Source organism: Falco rusticolus, chromosome Z (assembly GCF_015220075.1).
Source record: "Falco rusticolus isolate bFalRus1 chromosome Z, bFalRus1.pri, whole genome shotgun sequence".
NCBI classification, from domain to species: domain Eukaryota; kingdom Metazoa; phylum Chordata; class Aves; order Falconiformes; family Falconidae; genus Falco; species Falco rusticolus.
In genome coordinates this window covers 64,108,349-64,129,824 of record NC_051210.1, presented here as the reverse complement: position 1 = coordinate 64,129,824, position 21,476 = coordinate 64,108,349, and the positions used below count along the sequence as shown (strand labels likewise).

Below are 21,476 nucleotides of genomic sequence, written 5' to 3'. Positions count from 1 at the left end.
CCGCCGCTCCCCGCGGCCCCGCGACGAGTTTGCAAAGCGCCGCGCTGGCCCCGCCGCCTCCGCCCGCGCCGTCCCCCGCGGCGGCGGGCCGCCGTGCGCAGAGCGCCGCGGGAGCTGTAGTGCGGCCTGCGCGGCCGGGCGGCGGCGGGGCGGGGCGGGCGGACTACGGCTCCCGGGCGCGCGCGGGACGGGGGGCGGTGCCGGGGGCGGAGCGGGGACAGCTCCGGTGCTGATCGCGACGCGGGTTTGTCAGCAGAGCCCGGGCGGGCGGCGGCCGCGGCTGTTGGCGTGCGCGGGCGGGCGGCGGGCGGCAGCGGAGCGAGCGGCGGGCCGCGCCCGGCCATGAGGCACGAAGCGCCCATGTAGGTCGGTCCCTGGGCCGGAACCGAGCGAGCGGCGAGGGGGGCGGCGGGAGCAGCGCGGCCGAGCGCCGGGCGCCTGCGGCGGCGTGGCGGGGCCGCCGGGCCGGGCTCTCCCGCTGGCGGCCGGCGGGTGTGAGGAGGACGGGGCTGAGGGCGCCGGGGTGTGTGCGGTGGGGCCCGGGCGGGGGTCGTGTCCCTGCGAGAGGTGTCCCCGGCGGGCGGGCGCTGGCCGCGGCCCGTGGCAGGGCAGGGGTGCGGGGCCCCGGCCCGGGGAGCGGGGCAGCCGGGGCGGGGGGCTGAGCGGCGGGGCCCTCCCGCGGCCGCCGCCCCGCCGCCGCGGCCGCGGGTGGGTTCCGGGTCGCCCTGGGCACACCGCACGGTCTTGTGCAGACCCTGCTCTCGCAGCGCGGCGGCAGCTCCCCCGGAGCGGGCGGGTGGAAGTGGTTGGGCGATGGGATGTAAGGAGGTCCCACCTGGATGCGCAGGGATCGGCGCGGTATCTTCCACCCGTTTATTCAAGAAGCAGTTACCCGTCTGCAACAGGAGAGGTGGCTCGGGGCTAGGACTGGGGGTAGAGAAGGGTGGCCCCTTTTCAGCAGTTGTTATGTATGGAAGAATATAATGCTCCTTATAGCACTGGAGAAACAGGTGCTGTGCAGACACAAGTTACATTACACAGAGTTTTTAGCAGTTCCTAGGTTGTTGGTTCCAAACAGTTTCTGCTGGTGAACTGTACTTCAGTTATTAATTAGGACCTGTTTTATAATCTCATGCGGGAAGCAGTTCTGGGGGCACCAGACTGTAACTATATTTGAACACATGACTGTTTTTTAATAGAAAGTCAGTCATATTACCAGTGGGTTGGGAACAATCAATGGTTTTATACAATGCAAAGACCACTTCTGCTGTCCGTTGTGATTTAAGTTACGAACTGCAGCTCTGCTAGCTAATATTTTTTATGCTGGATATCTACTCTGACAGTAACAGAATTTCAACCTGAAGGGAAGTTCTGCATCCTTTTCAATATGTGCGTTCAAAGTGAAGTCTGAAATCTTAAGTTATGTTGAAATGGAGTTGGGTTTGCTTGACTTTGGGCTGCTTGACTTTGGACAGAGACTGATCATTTCATGTATATTTTGCAGAGCAATTGCTCAGATGTCACATGCTGAAACCTTTCAGCCAAACAGGTGCACTAGAAATAAGCTGTTCTTCATTAAGAATGTCTTTCAGCTTTCTGATTGGAGAGCAGCAATAATCAGAATGCTGTTGAAAATGCCTGGTCCTGAATGCTACATGTGTGTGTTGGAAATGTTTATGTGGTATTTCACATTTATTTACACATGCTTATTGAGATACTGAAGTCATGTTTAGTATGTATTTGCTTTGGTGAGCATTTCATTAAAAGCAAATTTCACTAGTAAAGCATCACAACTACAAGTTGGTCACTATTGCATTTGACCTTTTTGGCAGTGTTGAATTCACTGATGTTGTTACAGGCTTACGGAAACAAAAAAGTGGTACAACATTAAAATCTTCTAAAGAAAGGAAGGTCCACATACACACATACATATATATATATATTTATATATATAAATATGTATTTTGACACATTGGAGAAAAACTTTTAATTTTTTTATGTTTGTCAGTACAAATATATGTTAAATATAATTGATTAAAAGTCAGGAGAAATCACACCCTTAGTATAAAAAAAAAGACAGAGATCTAGAAAAAAACCGAAAATTTCCACATTTTCAAGGCTGGTGAGATGGTCAAACAGTGTCTATTTTTAAGCTTATCTCATTCAAAATCATAATCAGAAGCATCTGGATTTTTCCAAGATGTGAAAATGCAGTCTGGCAGATGAGGTTTGATATTTTTTCCCCCACATTCAGTGTTTGCGTGTTATTTTTCTTTCTTCTACTTGACACTCTTACCAGCATACTCTATTATTATTATTATTATTAAGAATTCCAGTAAAACACTATTCTGTTGTATATTCTTCTTCTTAAGCATGCCTAGTTTTCCAGCATCAGGCTAGTATGGTTGATCCTTGTCCAAATGTGGTTTAGTTTGGCTGAACTAATTGCTTGATTTATCTCTTTTAGCTATCTGATTTCCTATTACGTGAAAAAAATGTAGTTGCTTCATTGCACACAACGAAGTTATGGAACAGTCTGTTACAGAGCTACTATTCCGAATTGCAGAAAGAGTGATCAAGTCTATGTCTTTTGATCATCACAAAAAAAAACCCTCAGAGGAAAGTGTAAGCATTTTTTTTTCATTTCTATCCAGCAATAATTAAAAAGAAAACTAAAAAGTAGAACTATTTTAGCAGGAGGAGGAAAAGGGCCTGTGCAGTGGCATTGTCTTTCTGTATTTACAAATTGTTTCAATCTCAAGTTCATGCAGTTTCTCTGTAGGCAAGAAGGGCCAACAGTGACCAGAAAAGCAGCCCAAAAAGTCCTTCCAGAGAAGGAGTTACCTAGTGTAAAAGTTTGCTGTTGTCATCTGCTGGGTACAATTGGTTCTGGGTCAGTTTCTGACTACTTCTCATTTTTCTAGCCATGTTTTCAAAGAATGGACATAAGTCTTAGTAGGGCTTATGTCCATGGAGAGGGCTTTAGTTTAGAAGTCAAAAGCAGTCAGCTGCGTTTTCTGTGAAATATAGAAGTTTGTATGGTTTCTGCATATTCTTTTAAGAATTGGTGTGAAGTAGTTGAAACATCTGTGTCTCTCAGTGGTTTCCCCTAAGGCTTCCATGGTACTTTCAAAAGTGAAGATTCAATGGAACATTCTCAGTGATTCATACACTGATTCACTCCAAGTTTCAGTCCCTATCTGGTTGTAGCATGCAGACTTCCCACAAAGCTACACTTTGCCAGAATAAGAAAGTGGAAATGTAGTTTGGATAACCTTTTCCTAGTGTTTATCAGAGCATGTGGGCATTATGATGACGGCATTTTGAAGAAAATGCTAGATCTCCGGAAACCCTCTCTTTCACTTGCCAGGGCATGAGATCATTTCAAAGGTGATGGAGGCCACAGAGGTGAGGGAAAGCTAGGAAGTGGGAAATAATCTGTAAATAATCAGCTTTGCCAAGGAGAACATTTTCTTCTTGGCTTTTTTGTATCTTGTTACTGGCAATGGTTATGCCCAGACAAAACAGGTTTGCAACAGTACACATCCAAACACAATGGAGAAGGGCAATAGCAAGTAAAAAGACTGCTTCCAGATATTTGAGAGTTTATTTAAGTTGTGATGAAAAAAGCCAAATCAAAGCTCTGAGACACAGGAGTCAGCAGGGCAATTAATCTCCTATCACTCAGCAAAATTATTAGATACATTAATCTTGGTTCAAATTAGAAGCACTAGAGTGGAAGAGCCTGCCAAGCCATTAGAGTCCACAGAGCAAGTCATATACACCTTTTTGTTAATTGATCAAGCTGCATTTGGAGTCAGTAGTCCTCTTTCTGTCACTACCCCTTTTTGGAAGTGTACTGTGGAAGCTCATTCCCTTTGCTGGTTAGATCTTTCTAATCTCCAGCTCGAAGGCACTCAGGGCTAGTTTATATTAACTTCTTAATGTCCAGTGCCTGCTCCAGTTTACATTTGTCTAAATAGTTCTCATTCCCTAATGTTCACTCCAGATTATTATCTAAGGAAACAAGCTCACGTTTTGCTTACTCCTTTTTTTTTTTTTTAAAAAAAAAGTTTTCTTTCATAAAATAAGCTCTTCATTCTTCTGGTCTTCCTAATAAACTTTTTCTGTACTTTCCAGTCTGAACTCAGCTTTTGTAAACATTCATGACCAGATTGTTACAAATGGTATCTCACCACTGCCTTAAACAGTGGCACTAGTATTTCACTGTGTCTTTTGGCCTGATGCAGCTGCTGTGGAGACTAGAGAAGCTGCACAGTCTTTGCTAGTCTCATAACCCTGAATGCTGCGCTAAATAGGGCAAATGACAGAGGGCTGTAGCCACCTTGTCTTCATTCTCTTTCTTACCCCCTGGTAAATTCAAATTAATTTCTACTGGAGTACTTGGCCTGACACAGCTTGTATTTATTTAGGGTTGGGTTTTTTTTTTTTTCAGAGCTGCACTTTTTTGGTGGTTTCTTGACATCCTGTGTTAGGCTAACCTACTTAGGACTTCATCTCTGATTTTGCCACTATTTGGAGAAGGGGATTTTGCTGTACTACCTAGAGTGGGAATTGGAAATACATTTCTTAAGCTACCTTTTTCACAGAGAAGGTAAACTTAGGTTAAAGAAAGACAAAGAAGAGATAATGCCCTAGCTCACCACAAGTGGATTCACCAGAATCCATGTGCTAGAGCCTTGCCAGAACTGTTCTTTATTGCACCTTGCATTCTGCTGTCCTGGACAGCTGCCAGCACTGTGGCCACGTTTGTGCTACTTCTGCTGATAGGAAGCAAGTAGAGCTTCTTTAGAATGTAATAGACACTCACCTCTCTGTATCTTTCCAATATTCCCCAACTTGTCATTTCAGTATGCCACTTATAATAAAACTTTGCATTTCTAACTACACATTTCCAATCGGGTTATGATATGCTTACACATATTCATGAATCTAACCTTATAATACCTTGAAGCAGATAAGCTTCTCCTCATGCTGCCAAGTACATTGGTTCACAAGCTGTGCTCTGCAGATGGCTAGCAATCCGTAAATTCAAAGTAAGTGGCTGGTGCATTGTCCACTGAACTCTAAGTCTTATTAATTGGACAGTTAAAAATTAGATGATAAGGATTTGTGAGAATTGGCTCTGTTCTGCATCTGTGGATACTGATGTGTTCTCTGAGAGTGCACCAAATGTAAGGGAGGATAAGCTGCTTGTCCAAGACACAGAAAAAAGGAAAACAAGTCGTAGGATACCTCTGAAAGATTAGGAATAAAACCCAATCTCTAGAGTATTGGCCTGGTATTTTACCTAGAATATCATTGATTTCTTAATGATTGGGTTATGTTGTCATGGTGTATAAGGATCTAGGTAACATTTTTACTACTCTGATGATGACATTTGATTTGCACATTAGACACTCACTTGTGGTGCATCCTACATACAGTCCAGTGAGTTACAAACATTGAATTTTCCCATTGTATTCCATTGTTTTAATATCCATTGACTAATTATATTTTACAAAAAGCAAAAAGATCACCTCACAGATCACTTCACAAAAAGCTGTGTGTGTACGGAACTCTGTCTTTTTACTAAAAAAATGACTAAAGTCAGTTTCTTTTTAGAAAGCAATGGAAATGTATATATTTCTATGCTTTATGTAAAGGAGTGTTGCTCTTTGAAACAAATGTAAATTACAAATCAGTGTCTGTCTATCCTTACTGTAGATAGAAACAAGGCATTTTTTTCTGCACTTGCTATTGATCTTTTCCTTTAAGACATGCCTGGTTATATAGTTTTTAAAGAAAAACAATGTATTTGTAAAAGGCATAAAGAACGAGCCCCAGTATTTTAAGTCCCAGCTTTTCTTGCCTTTTGTGTCATATTTTCCAGGGGCAATTTATCCTGCATTAGGCATTCAGAGTGGAATGTATATAGAAGTACAGGCCAGGGGGATTCATGGCACGCTGCTCTGCTTAAATGAGAAAGCTGTTCAACTTAATTCTATCAAAGAAAGAGGTCCTATAAGGCCATAAAGCGTAACATAGTCAAGTGTTTTGTTATTATCATGAAGGTGGCAGGTAAACACATACTTCTTCAGACATCTTTTCTCCACCCTGCCTTGTTTTAGCCTATTATCTTGGGATCAAGGAAACAGTTGAATATAAGACTTGAAAAGTACCTGAGTCTGATATAGGAAACTCAATGATTAAACTTGCCTTTGCCCATAAATAATCTTTATTTAAGGAGTGTGGATATATAAAAGAATATGCTGTAAGCAAGGAAGAATATAAAGCCATTCTTTTTGCCCTTGGTCCATATTCAGTCTGGGGACAACCCTACTCTGTATCAAAACTGGGAGAAGGTATGTGAGACCTCCTGACTGTAAGTCTTCTGATCATTGTCTTGAGTTTAGATTTCCTAGTGGACTTTCAAGTATGTCCTGGGTCCTTTAGGAGATAACCTGAGATTGCCTTTGGTGCTAACAACCTGATGGGTACAGGGATCTGAATAGGGACTCATTCAACAAAAAATAAAGTATGCAATATACTAATGAAAATAGCCTTGTGTGTTCTATCTTCAGTTTCACTAAATAAGGAGAAAAAAATACTGAAAAGAAAGCTCAGTGAGTTTTAGTGGAAGTGATGCTTGTTTAATATACCCATTTAATCACTTGAAAAGAGAACTTTGTCAAAATAAAGGTAAGAGTTTTGCTTTCTTTGAAACAGAGTAACATAACATTAGTGAGTCTGGCATGTTTATTTGTTTCTCCTCCATGTATGCATTATTTAATTACAGGTCCAAACATTGCATTCCTTGTGATATTTTCCAGCACTATTTCCAAAGGAAGAGCATAACAACAGCACTAGCTTCTTCACATTTCTTTGCCAAATGCCTCCATAGCAGGGACAAGTCCAGTTAGGAGTGAACTGACATACTAATACATGGGGAAGTGGGCTACAGTGCATCCCATACTTACTTGAAGTCAGCAGCTTGCATTTAAGGAAGTCTGCAGACATATTCGCAAAGTTCAAGAGGACCAAACATCTAGATTTCCCTTACAGTCAGCAGAAAAATAGAGACTTCTCTAGATTATCATTTAGTGCAGGACCCTGATATAGGTGATGTGAATTGTATTCTGAAGAATCTGTGTCTGAGCTTACGACAGAATGAGTGAATGTGGGAAGTAATGGCAAAGTCTTAGCATCCATACTCAGTTTGATGTTTCTTCAGTCTAATGCAGGCACTAGTACTTTTCTAACACTCATTCGGTTTTGGATGTGAGAGAGGATCCAAAGATCTTTGGATCTTTGTTTAAAAGATACCTGGCTGGCTCTATAGGCTAAAATTAGTCTTTCCAAACAGTATAAATTATAGCCAGTACCTCCCAAATCATGTCACGATTCCCCTGGTGGGAGGTGACAAAATTAATCCTTTCCTATATCTTCTGCATCCTGTAATAGGCAGACATACTCCTGTCCCTGAAATAAAAGTTAGCTGCAATTCTCTGTTCAGCTTGCCCATAATTCTGTCTGTGGTACTGCAAGTAATGAATCCATGAGTTCAAGGGACAGTGAAGGTTCGGTTTTATTGGTTTATTATTTTTTAAGAACTTTTAAGGAAACTATTGCATAGGTAATGCACATAAACACATTAATTTAGTGGAACACTGAAATTCTTTCTGGGGCAAGTCTGTGTTTAAAACCATCCACAGGAAACCTGTTCTTACTCAGGAAGGCTACATACTGCACAAGATTTAGCAAGCCTATTATTAGAATCCAGGTCTCCTGATTCCTCTGCTCACTGAATCAGACTGTTTCTGAAGTGTTAGGCATTAAAGTACATGGAGATGAATGGTAAGGCGCATAGGACTGAGGACAGCAAATTAAATGAAAGCTAAACCCCCTTTTTTTTAAACCTTAAGTGAGCTGAAGAAGCTACATGGATGGCTTCCTAGGAGATAAAATCAAGAAAGAAAACTATTCGTCTTGCTAGAAGCAGTAACTACTGGTTTCAGCTGCTGCATCACAGGGAGGAGCCACAAGGGCAGCAGAAAAGGCTGCTGGGGAAGGTGTACAGGTTAGACACTAGCATCCCCAGCCAGTGCACAGTCTTTTGTCTGCTGGACTTTGTTGACTTCTAGTTGCAAACTGTACACAACACTAGCATACTCTTTACTACTTCATAGCCAGTTGTGATTAGACTGGTATAAACAGGATTTGATTTTCTTTTTCTCACGTTCTAAGTGAAATATCCCCAAATATTTTCACAGTAAAGGAGAGCAGTGAAGGTGAGCAGCATATGTTTCTGTCTTTTGCTATAGAAATCAGAAAGATGAAAGATTAGTAATGTGTATGCTTGGTAATATTTAGGGTTTTTCTAATACTTCTTTGTTTCATGCCTGTGAAGGAAGTTAATAAATATTACGGCCAATACAAGCACTCAGGTTGCAAGCATGTAGGTACCTTTTAAACAAGAACTTTAGTCACTACCAAATGAAAGGGTAATTCTGAAATCAAGCACTCCCTAGTGCATTATTTATGAAACATAAATCTTACACTGAATTTTCTCCCAAAAGTTTGCTACTTCCATTGATTCCTTCACGACTTTTTGTCCGTGCTTCTATATGCCTCTTCAGCAGCCCATAGAAGATGGCATTCTGTTATTTGTGCTATGAGACAGCAGAATTAGTTCAGAAAATTTTTGTAGTAATTGGAAATCTGCTGAGAAGGTGGGTTAGTGTACAGCCCTTACCCTGGTTCCATCTGTCCTCTCTCATTGCACAAGTGCACTCTGGAATGTCTAACTTAGGAAGCTTTGACATGAGCTGCTTTTCCATGAGCCTTTATGTTAGGATATGATGTGTGTCTTTCTGTCTGAGGTCAGTGTGCAAAACTGTTGCATTTAGTATTGCCAGACTCCAAGAATTTAAAATCCTGCCACCGTCCCAAAATACTTGACATTTTTTCTTAAAAAGCATATGAGGTGAAACACTACCTAGTTCTAAGTATTTAATTTTTGCCATCTGTTTTTTGAGCATCCCAGGTAGAATTTTTGCAAGGTTTTCAAGTTAATCTCTGCAACCTTCCTGAAAGCCAAAAGTGTACTTTTTATAAATGGAACCCATAATCTTTGTAGTCTCTAGAGTAAAATAAGCTTGCTGTTTAGCTGCATTCAGTAATCTGTGCATATTCAGGTGTTTTATATGGATTAGAAACTGTATTTATGGACTCAGATTTGAAAACGTTGACAACTGCCACTTATGATGATGTTGCATTAACATTGCAAATTCCGAAACTATAGAACAGACTAGAACTAGAAGAAATCAAGACCTCATTTCAGAGGTATATACCAAACACACTGTTTAATGGTATGGTAACTGAAAGCTGCTAAAGGCATAATGCTTTGAATAAGGTTTTAGGTATTATAAAAGACAGCAGCATATTTAAAGTAAAATGAATGGTTCAAGAATTTTATCAGATGTAAAACATAGTAAGCTTTTGCTTGGAAACATACCTTCTACTTAATAATGCAACATTGATCTCTTCCTTCTGCACAAGTGAAATATATTTGTGTTTTCGCTACTTCATTCATCACATTTTCTGAAGGTAGATCTTTTTAATTATATATTCAAGAACGGTCATGGATTTTCAAAATTGATATTTTTTTTTGGTACCAGTCACCAGTGATGTTTATTTCCTCTTTTGCAACTGGAACTATTACCATAGATACAAGAATCATAAAAAAGAATTAAAGCTGTGTGAATTTCTTTAGTTCATTTATAGCTGGTATCAAAAATTCCATTAAAGTCTGTTTCCACTTTTATATGATATAAGAGACAATAAACTATTTCTTTTTATTTTGAATTACAGATGGCATCTGCTCAAGATTCCAGATATGGCCAGAAAGATACATCTGACCAGAACTTTGATTACATGTTCAAACTTCTCATTATCGGCAACAGCAGTGTTGGGAAAACCTCCTTTTTATTCCGATATGCTGATGATTCCTTTACATCTGCATTTGTAAGCACGGTTGGGATTGATTTCAAAGTAAAAACAGTTTTCAAAAATGAAAAAAGAATTAAGCTACAGATATGGGTAAGCCAAAAATAATAATTCTATGAACTAAGCAGGCTGTAGCAGTTTGATAGCATTTAAACTACTGTAGGTTTGCAACTGAATGTCGTAACCTTTTTCTATATAACTACATATATATGTATATGGCATAGTAATGAAAAAGCAGTTATTTCCTGCATCATTTTTCTGTCTTGAATAATGGAGTGTAGACAGTATTTGTAAGGCATTGAAGTACAGCAAAGCATATATTCTGAATTAAATTCTGTTAAGAAATAACACAGGTTGACACATATTGATATCTGTGCAGTGAGGTATAAACAACTGTGCAATATATAGGCTATTGAAAGTGATACATTATTAAAAAAGGCCTTGAAATACCAATTAGGATCTGGTTTCTTTCCACAAAAATTATAAATTAATTTAGGAGCTATGATAGTGGGTGCATAACACAAGGCGTAATTTCTTGCTCATGTTTGCCATCCAAATCACCTGAAACATCTTTCTTCTGCTGCTGAGGAAGAAAGAGTGTGACAGTTGTGTTGTCCAAGTGTACGAGACCCGTTATCCCTTGCCTTCACCTTAGAGATGGTAGAAAGATGCCACATGTAGGAAAGTGTGATGCCAAGGGAATAGGTGTTCATTTCTATAATCTTTCCTCAGAAAGAAAGGATAGCCTGGTTTGTGCAGGAGCTGCAAATGCTCACATCTAATTCTTGGGTGGTAGCATGATACTTACTTAAAGGAAAGGAGGGAATAGCAGAACATTTAACAATGTGGGACCTAGAGTTAAAGCTTCAGATCTTTGCCATCTTCCTTGGGTGCTTGAAGATTTTGAGCATTGTTTCCATTGTCGGATATTCATAACAGATTTATTAACCAAGATTTTCTTTTTTTTGTGCATGAATACATTTTAAAAAAAAATTAATGATGGGCAGCCATTAAATCTCAGGACACATCAGATAAAATACAACCAGTTCATCTAACTTATTTTGAACAGCAAGTGACTGTAACCATGCTACATACTAGATAACTATGTCATGTACATGCCTTCACTACAATAACTCTCTAGTTTTGTCATAGTAATTCAAGGCTGGAGATCACGTGGTAATTCACATGGACATTACCTTACTATTTTTTTGTAATGGAGCAATAAAATTTTGTTCACATTAGAGTCTTTATACAGTTTTCCTAATCACCAAGTATCCCCTACAATAAATAGATTTTATTGTTTATGTCTCTTCTAGCAAAAGCAGTGTTAGTTCACAATGTTGTATTAACGTGATTAGTTTGCCACCACTATATTTCTCATAATGCCTCTCCATGGCAGACTACAAATATGTGCTTGGCTCAAAGCGGTCCATTATTCTAAGGCTATCCACGGCATAGAGAGGATGTAGCAGCTGTGTTCTAGGATAAACTTCCAGTTCTAGCAAAACGGACATTTTGTTGTTCTTTGCGTGGCAGTAACATGCAGAGTCCAAATGGACTCTGACAGTCCTTGCCTGAAAAAACTTGCAATTGGAATGAGTGAAACAAACACAAGGGCTCCCATGTCTTTTAGGGAAGAGGGAACAGAGGCTCAGAGCATGGAAGAGACCTTTCTAAAGTCAACTACCAGGATGCAGGGTTAAAGACAGGATTTCAGATATTATTTTCATGCTAAAGCTTTTTATAGCAGCCAGTATTGTGGGGGTTTTTTTTCATTAAAATTTTAATGCCATTTCTTAAAAGGCCTTGATATTGCCAAATTAACTCAAATTGCAACAGCTCACTATTGCTGTTTGCACTTTTTAGATGGAGTATTCTGCATTGGAGCATTGTGTTGCAGTTATGCTTGCTAGTAAATGAGTTGACTTGCACCTTTAGAACCTTAAATAAAATCAGTTAAGTATCTCAGAAAGCTATTCTAGATCACTAAACCTGAAATACAGCTGTGTTACCCCATCTCATAAGCTATAGCAACAGCCATATTGTTCTTAATACACAGTATCTGTATATGTAATATCTGTCTATATTACATTATACCTCATTACTTTTCTTTAAGTATGCAAATCTTTCTAAAATGAATAGTACTCCTGCAATATCCATTTCCATTTCAAACTATATTTATGAAAGACCATTTACATTAGATAAAATATAAAATTAAATGAATCATAGTGAGTGTGATTTTATGTTAATTCTGAGTAGAAACATGCATGAGGTTCTAACATTTCCTTCAAATCACTGGCAAAGTACTTGACGACATCATGTGATAACTGATGTTCAGCATATGTGAAATAAACTTTCTGAGAAACCTCACAGGTTTGAATAGTCAGAAGAAACCAAAAATGCAACTTTGAAATGCATACTGAATTACAAGATCAGAACTTAATTACTTTGCCATATACTGCAGTGAAAGAGTATATGGAATGCTGCTTCTCTGCTGTCTTTGCCTGGCAGTAAGATGCGGGAGTGTGTAAAGAGTAATGCTGTTCAGTCTCTAAAATTCCCTAGCTAGAGACACATTTAATTCAACATGTGTCCTGTTACAATTTTGTACGTATTTTTCTTGGGTAGACATTTAAACCTGTTGTTTAATAGCCCTTTGAGGATAATACTTTGTGTTCAACTGGAAGCATGCTAGAGCTTGAAACACTGATTTCCTCAGAATAAGATTGTCAAATGCTTATCAGTGAAGGCTGACAATCAGCATGGGTAAGGATGCAGAATTATTATTTCTTGATAAAATTCATGGTGTGATTATCACAGATGAATTAGCAAGGGTTAACAGGTTGAACTAGGTGCTGTCTTACTGGGAGGCTCTGCAGGTCTTTTATTTGTTTGAACTTTTTTCTTACTTTGAGGCAACAGTGTCTTATTCTTGGATTGAAAGGACCTGAATTGAATTGTCTTCTTTCATTGTTCAAGTCAGGGAGGACAAGGCTCTTTCTAGTACTTACCTTTATATCTTTTTCATATGGTCATAAAGAGCCTGAAGGGAACACTGTAATGTTTGGGTTTTTTCCTTCTGAGTCAAACACCTTTTTTTTCCACAGACTTTCTTGGTGGAACCAAGAGATGTTTAGAGTTCAAGTGTGATATTCATAAGTGATAGCACCTTACCTTTCCACAGGACTACCAGCTGGCTCTGAAATTTTGTTTCACAGGCAGTTATAAATGTGACAGCACTGGTTTGGACATTACAAAGATAGCATATTAACAGGTTTTTTGCCTTTTAAAGAAGAGAAATTTGTAAAAAATCTGTTTTACCTAAAAGGGCATTGATCTCTCAACAGAAACAAGAAATTTTGGAAAGGAATTATGTCTGTATGCAGCACATTCATGCATAGTATAAAAGTCTGTCAGAGGACTTTAGGGTGTTTTACAGTGTCAAATAATAAACAGCAATATAATTTTCCTTCATTTGGTTTAAGCTAGTAATATTAAAGGGATGGAACTGGAAGGCTCGAAGAGTCTTTCATATTCAAACTGCTGGATTTCAGATTATGTTGAATTAAAATAAAATGGTTTGTCAGTACTAATTCTCACAAAAATACAAAATTCTGACAAAAGAAAATTATTAAAAGCTCAAAGAAGTGCAAATCAGACAATTAAGTTTAACCTTATAAATCTGTCACTGTATTCACTGTAGAAATCACTACATTCAGATACCACTATCATACTATATTCAGTATACACCCTGTAACTGTGATGCCATAAAGGTTTACACTACTTTTCTAAACTCTGGCAATGGTTTTATAGAAATAACAACCTGCAAGAGCTCATGGAGAAAATGTGGGCTAATTTGGACAGTAGAATTCATTAGCTAACATTTGCCAAAATAGATCATTATTATAGGGGAAAAAGAAAAAAAATAAAGTGCAGATATTGATTCCTAGAGAACAAATTAAGAATTAGAAAGACAGGTCAACATATTTATTTAACTGACAATATATCCATACCACATCTTTAGCTTATGTTTAAAATTTATTTGATTACAACTCTCGGTGATTTCTAACTTATTTCAGTACAAATCTTGTTTGAGGAATAAAGCCTCAAGTTTTCCCACTCTGACCTGTTTATTACACAAAAATGTTCTAACTGCATTCATACAGAAATATTTGCATAGTTTCTATCTGATCACAGCACTTTGGTGCAAAAATCAAACAAGAACACTGCACTGCCTTTTGCTGCTTAGATGGCTTTTCCCTGGGACTAGCCATAGACTTCATGAAGTAGGTGCAGTATCACACACAAATAAAGGATGTCCTCCTACAGAAGTCAGTGTAAGAACTTATGTCAGCATATCCTTCCTAGAACTGTGTATGACAGTTTCATTTGATACCCAAAATGTTGCTGTCTTCACATCAGCTGTTCTCTATAAATTATCATAGGGCTTAGGGACTAAGTGAGGACTAGGGTTTATAAACTAATTAAGGAAATGCAATGTCATCCAGTCAATAGTTGAAACAATAGTAGTTGTTTAAAAAAAAATCAGTAAGTAATAGGTACCTGATTTTTTGCTTTACAAGCTCCCTAACAGTGCTTTAGCAGTAAAAAGGTGTTAATTTGGAAGTTTGAATGAAAATTGCCTTGACATTGGAGTCTTCAAGGGGTATCCTACAGTAATATGCATGTGTGGAGGCAGTGCAACATTGCAGACATATCCTGTAACAGTGACTAAGGCTATAGCATCAGTGCAAGAATCACTAAATACACTGGTTCAGAAGAAAGTTAGTGAAAGCTGAATCAATAAAAGGGGCGTTGAGTAGCATGTGGAGATAGTGGATAGCGAATATAGCAAACTTTTCATCACAAAGTTCAGGATCTGATTTTGTCACATCTGACTCAATTGCCTATTTTTTTATGGTATGTTAGCCACATCAAGTTTTATTTCTTGATTCCTTTCTCAGGTGCTGTGACAGTGTGTAGCTGCTGCTTTGAATACACAGCCTTTTTAGGTGAGGATAGGAAATCCAATATTAAAAATGAAAATTCCCCGTCTCAGCATGAAAATCAAATGTGTGTACAGTAATATGTCAGGCAAAAAGTGTCTGAAGAGAGCAACTGCAGACATCTGGGATTTCTCTGGATCCATTTGTACTAGTAATTTAAACATACCAAGACTGTCCCTTGGCACAGAATAGCTTTTGTCCATACATTTAAACTCTTTCAGTGTCTGGAAGAGAATGGACACATCCAGATTCTGTATTTGGAAAGTTCTCTGTCCTGTGCTACATCCTGAACCTTATCCAGGAACTGTTTGGCAGAGTGCTGGCAAACCTAGGTCAAAAACATGCCAGAAAACATGCTGGCAGTTTCATGGTATAGACAAATTCAATAGCTTCAAAATGCTCCTTGGCACAACTTAATTTGCTGTTACAGGCCTGGTCTGAAAAGGCAGCAGCTCTCGCCAGCCTTGGGTTAGGCTGACCTGTGTGTGGTGATAAGCAATGCAACATGTTCACAAATGTTGTTCTGTCAGAAGGCCGTAAAAAAGATGGTTGATAGGAATGTAGTTCTGATGGCCAGAATGCAAACTCTTTCTGGACTTTCTCTGTTAGCTGAAAAAAAATGAAATTCTGAGCAGCTTTTGTTTTGATTTAAGCTGCTCTCCAGCAAGTGAACATTACCCCAGTTGTGGCTGGGCATTGTTAGCCTAAAATATTCCCTTTCTTCTCCTTTTCTTATTTCTACACAACACATATCTTTGCAGAGCCATAGATAATATTTACTTGAAAGTTTTGGTGTAGGATCCTATTTTCATACTGCTGTATGATTTCACGTAGTGCTTCTTCTACGTCTTCATTGAGAACTCTTCCACTTATGTACAAGCCATGTTTGGTACTTAATTTCTCAGAAATACTGGCATTCATTAATCATTATTTTTCCATAATTGGGGTTTTTTTCACCCGAATTTTTGTGGCACCTGGAGTTTTCAACAACAAATACTAAAGAATCGCGCATCCAAGGGAAAGGCCATTATAGTACAGACAGTACTACTGTGTTCAGATCTCAGTCAGAGAACTTCCAGGAGTTTTCAGTCTTTGTATAGCTTAAGGATCTTCGTTAATTCCAGAAGCTGTATATGTTCCTTGATTCAGGGATTCTTAGTAGTCTTTTTACCTTGCCCTTTTTATTCTGTATTCTGTTTCTTGTAGATGCTCTTCTGTTTACATTAAAGTTGCACTCATGGGTCCAGTTCAGCTCAGGTTTCCATTATTTTAGGTAAATAGCCATGAAAAAAATGGTTGCATAGCTCACTTTTAGTCAGTCAAGTGGGAATAAAGAGGTGGGAAGGGGAGATGGCTAATGTAGGTATTTGTGATGGAAAAGAAAACTACTTGCTTAAAAAGTAGACAAGACAGCTTGCCTTTTCCCTAAACTTTAGTAGGTGCTAGTAGTTTATATCATCAATATAATGTATACATAATATAAATAGTTTATATTATAGATATAGTTTATATTATGTTTATATACGTAGCTTAAAGTTCGAAGGCATCAGAGCAAAAGGAAGTATAAGCAGAAACTGCAAAGATAATATGTGTGCTGCTGTTTGAAGTTTGACTAATTGCTCGCATAATGAGGTATGACGTGAGAGAAAGCACCAATGAGGCTGAGTGAGAATAGGACCAAGAGTTTGTGAGACAGGGCACCGTAAATGGTGTGAAAACTCAGAAACAGTTACAGGTACTACATGTGATGACTTCTATTATTTCCTTGCAAATCTCACTGCAGAAGTGGTAGCAGATGTGATATTGCAGTCATTTAGTGGAAGACACAAAACGGAACTCTGCAAAACTTTTTGTAAGAAATGCTACCTTGGGACCTATTCTGGGTGCAAAATATAGATGCATCGATTACAAACAATACACATCTTGTAAAACTGCTTGATGTATTTATTGTATAGAATCAGGCTGCAGTCTTCAGTTTCCAAGAAGATCTTAGCAATGTGAAGGGCATACTCAGTTCAGATGACCTTCAGTGCAAAGAGCACATGTGTATGCTTTGTGAGACTGGCCGTAATGGCCAATGACAGCACTTTAAAAATTTATATACTTTTATTTTAAAAATAGCACTGGCTATTCAAATATTGATGTGACATTACAGTTTTATTGCTATGAAAAGCAACGTCTTGAGGGTTTCAAACAGTGGCTCTAAATCCAGCTCAAAAAAAAAAGATGGTGCCTATCACTTCAGCACTCTGTCTAGAGAGCCCTGTGGCTTGATTCTCCGTGCTTGCACTTACACTCATATTCACCAAAGTGGTTGCAAACTCCTGGCCTCAGACAGTTTGGAGAGGAAACCTGAGGTGAATACCAGTCCTGCAACTGCAACTAGCATTAAATTCCACTATTTTTCCCAATATTCCAATGGGGTTTTTTTACGCTTTCTATAATAGAAGGTCAAAGATTTTACTGTTCTACAAATTTCTGTGATTTACAAAATGCTCCATTGCCTGCTTCAACAATTTTGCTATATAGCTTTGCTTGCAGCATAGAGATCAGGTCCCTGTGACCAGCTTAGCGCTATATATGTCATCACTGGACTTTAAATATCCTCTGACAAAGACTCCTGTTATCAGTAAAATCATACATCTGTATTCAAAGGCAAAGATTAATTGGAAAGAGAAGGTGGCATTTAGGATAATTAAAATTCTAAATAAGCCTTATCTCGCTGTTTAAGTGGAAATTTCCATGGGGATTCTCTAAGAGAAACTGAGCTAGTTTAAGGCACTTTATAGCTTAGGCAGCTTCCTTCACCATACTCCTGGGAAATGCATCCTGCCATTGTTTAGGCCAACAAATCATCATCTTGCCAGACCTAAAGTCATTGCAGCTCCCCCTAACCTGAGACCAGGCAGTCTGGTATAACATTTTTCAGCTGCCTTTGCTTTCCATATCACAATCTGTGAGACACCAGCTTTTCCTATATAGGGAAGCATATACCTGTGGAAGAACTATCATGGACCAGCACTAACATGTGTGCAAGCATTATATGGATTGTACATAGGCTCCTTAAAAAGTGATGATGGGAAAGGGAAGATAGAAAAGTCTTTTAAAATGTTTACCTGAACAGCAAGATCTTTGATCTTGATTAAAACAAGGACTCAGGATGGGAAGGAAAAAGGGAATGGAACAATTTTACTGTGATAGGGATCTGAAGCAAGAACAATAGCCTTGTCCTGATGTTGAAAAAAAAAAAGTTATTTTAATTGCTCAGGCTCAATACAATCCAGAGAAAGCTGACAGTATATTTTAAACTGTGAGATGTAACTTATACTTATTAAGCTATCATTTTAAGAAGCAAGACTAAGTCTATTGCTAAAATGAAATTGATATTGACAGCATTTCTTAAAGTGAAATTATCTATGCTACCAGGTCCTGTGAACCATTTTAGCAGCACATTTAAACATCCATACAGCTGCAGTGAATCTACAAAGGAAAAAAAAAAAAGGCCTGTACAGGGTCTCTGCTGCGTTTTAGTAAGATTTGTGTTGTAGATTAGAGCAAAATCTTGCACTCTTGCTGTACAGATGTTGCTTTGAAATTGGAGGACCAGAGCCTTGGATGGGAGCCATAATGTAAATACTATGAAAAGGGGAGTGTAGAAGCAGTATTTAAAGCTCACTTTTGCTTTCTTCTGCTGCTCAGTGCAAGCCTTTTCAGTGCTGCATTAGAACAGCTGGAAGTCATTCTGAAATTATACTGGGCTGAGAGGGGCATAAGTGACTGAGGAAGGATGGGGGTCACACAAAAGCAACTCATTTTAATTTAACACTACCCAATTTGCATTATGTTCTGGAAGTAAGCGTAAATGCATTTTGTAAGAAGCCAGAGCCTTAAGGGGCTTCTTACTGTCACATCAGGATAATGTTTGTAGTAGCTAACACATGGATGATGCAAACAGCTTTTATATGTGAAATGATGACATCAAGCAAAATAGGAGGATTTAGCTTTGTATTTACATTATTATTTCTTGGTCAGCTAAGAAAAATCCGTTAGGATACTGGCTGCATTTTTTTCTAGTAGAGAAGCTGTTTCTTCCACTTTTCTTTCTTTGCAGTGTAGTTGAAAGCTAATCTCCTTCAATCTTTTCTGAATAAATATATTGTTCTTCTGTAATCATCTAGGTATTTTCTAGTTTAACCCAGATTGTTTTATTACTCATTACTTATAAACAAGTTCTTTGCAGAGTTTTTAGCTGTTATGACTTTATTCATTAACCGCAGTTTTAGAATACAGAGGAAATCAGTTGTGTGTTCTGACAGCAAGAATGATAGTTGATGGATATTTTTGCCCTGTGTAGATTGGATACTATTGACTTTGGTTTATTTTACTTGGAAATTAAGCTAACCCTGCAGAAACGGATACGAAGTGACATCTCTTAAGCATTTCTGGGTTTTCTTTCTAGATGGTTTGGTCTGTCACACTGGCTAGCAAGGCCTATACTTGTTCAGCTTAAAGAATCATTCTAGGATGAGCTGAGCTGAAACAAACCTGGAAGTGTAATACTTTATAATTCTATATTCACCTATAATTAGGACTCATACTTTCTGCAGTGTCCTGAAATCTTCTGGGATTGCTTATTTCTGACCTCTTCTCCAAAAGATTCTCAAATTCCAATCATCATATGAGACTTCCGAACAACAACAAATACAATTTACTTCAACTGTAATTTCTTTGGAGAAATTGGTTTGTGATGAGGGTTCCTAGATTTTAGTGGATATGATCACACATGAGACAGCTTCACCTATGCTGTGAAATAGAAATGCAAGAAGGAAGTGTGGAACCATCCCAGCTGGCTGGATATAAATGTAAGATTCTTTAACTGTATGAATAAAAGGAATCAAGGAAATTTCCTGGAGGGGGCAGAGTTTCGTAATGAAGAGAAGGGTGGGTAAGGAACTAATGGCAAGCTGTCTCGAAAGGACAGGACATCAGACTTAGAATGCACTGTGAAAAGGTTTTAGGACTCAAATAGTAAACTTAATACATAGTAAGTATATGCTAATAATACTCATTAACGATGGCAAGTTGGGAAGTGTTACCAGTATAGAAGAGGATCAGTATAACATACAGAAAAACACAGTGACTTTCAAGTGTCAGGTAATCGATATGGGATTTAATGTATCAGTACAAACTGGGCACTTTGAGAACAACAATAAAAAGTTATTTTATAAACTAGAAGTTAGTCAGTTAGCAACCACTGAAGAAAGGCAAAATCTGGGTGTGCAAGAAAGATCCATCTGTCCAATGAAAAACAGTTAATATGGCTCTTGCATGTGCCTGGTGAAATATTTCCAGAGGAAATTGGACTATTCCATTATCTACTGCACTGGAGATTCTTCATATGGACAAAGGAACTCAAACTGAAGACAGGTACAGAAAAGCCCTATTGTAATGAGTAGAGGAACTAAAGGAAATGGAATTTAAAAAAGTGTGGCTTTTTTGATTCCAGAAAACAAAGGCTCTAGTGTTTTGGTTTTTGGCGAAGTAATTTTTATCAATAAATATACTTCATTTTGTCCCAAGCACGCAATTCTCCATTAAGAAACAGTTTGGACAGGAAAAATGTGTAGGCAGGCCTGTTATTTATGTGACATCAATGTGCTGTTAGAAGAAATCTGTGACAAATGAACAGGACATGCACTGACGGTCTGTATAGCAGACAGAGGCATTCATGAATTTCCTTAGAAAGCATGTGTGGAGTTGGGTCAACAAATGGCACATGCACTGTTCTGAATGCTCCCAGTTGCTCCTCCCCAAACATACAGTGGAAATTAATGCTTGTATGGTATTTTTAATATGGCAGTGGTCTCACCTGCAGTACCTCAAGGACTCAAGTAATTGTCTTCCTTCATGTCCATGAGGCACCATCCTTCTTCCTGCTCTTTCTCAGGCTAAATTCCTTTAGGAAGTCCATCCTTGCAGGTGCTAATAATGTTTTTTTCACAGCACTCTGCTTCAGGCAATTTAATTAAATGGGGGGTGTGTGGGGGTGTGGGGTGTGTCACAGTAGTGTCATTAGCTGGCTGCATCCCATAAGATACAGCTCATGGCAGGTAGGAAGACTCATAACAGAAGTGTGACTCAAGGGCAATCAACAGGAAATCAATTTGGTCGTTGGATATGATGAGTCTGGTAGACAAAGAAATTCACTGACAGCAGCTGAGTGTGAACGCATCTGTTTGCCATGTTGCAGGGAGTATAGAATCTATCAAGGCAGAAAGGCGTTAAAAAGGTCATCTATGGCAAGGGGGGGTTGTAGCTGCTTTGGCTGGAAAATGCGAAGGCTGAGGAAACCAGTATTGCACTAATTAGAGGGGAAGAGAGAAAACAATGGTGTAATTGAAGCATATGTGAGAAGTCCTGAGAAGATGAATGTCAGACCCGAAACAAGAGAGTAATTAAGAG

At 38.9% G+C, this 21,476-nt stretch overlaps 1 protein-coding gene across 2 annotated transcripts in view; it reads left to right on the top strand.

The window, feature by feature from the left end:
- Positions 1 to 246: 246 nt before the first annotated feature.
- Positions 247 to 21,476, top strand: part of RAB3C (RAB3C, member RAS oncogene family) — a 136,929-nt gene continuing 115,699 nt past the window's right edge. Inside the window, exons 1-2 of one of the 2 annotated variants that reach the window (XM_037374053.1) lie at positions 247 to 366; positions 9,874 to 10,101. In XM_037374053.1, the coding sequence (XP_037229950.1) occupies positions 9,874 to 10,101 (228 nt within the window). In that variant the 5' untranslated portion in view covers positions 247 to 366. Of the gene's footprint in view, positions 367 to 2,553; positions 2,626 to 9,873; positions 10,102 to 21,476 lie in introns of those variants that run through there. The other variant, XM_037374052.1, reaches the window with a different exon arrangement.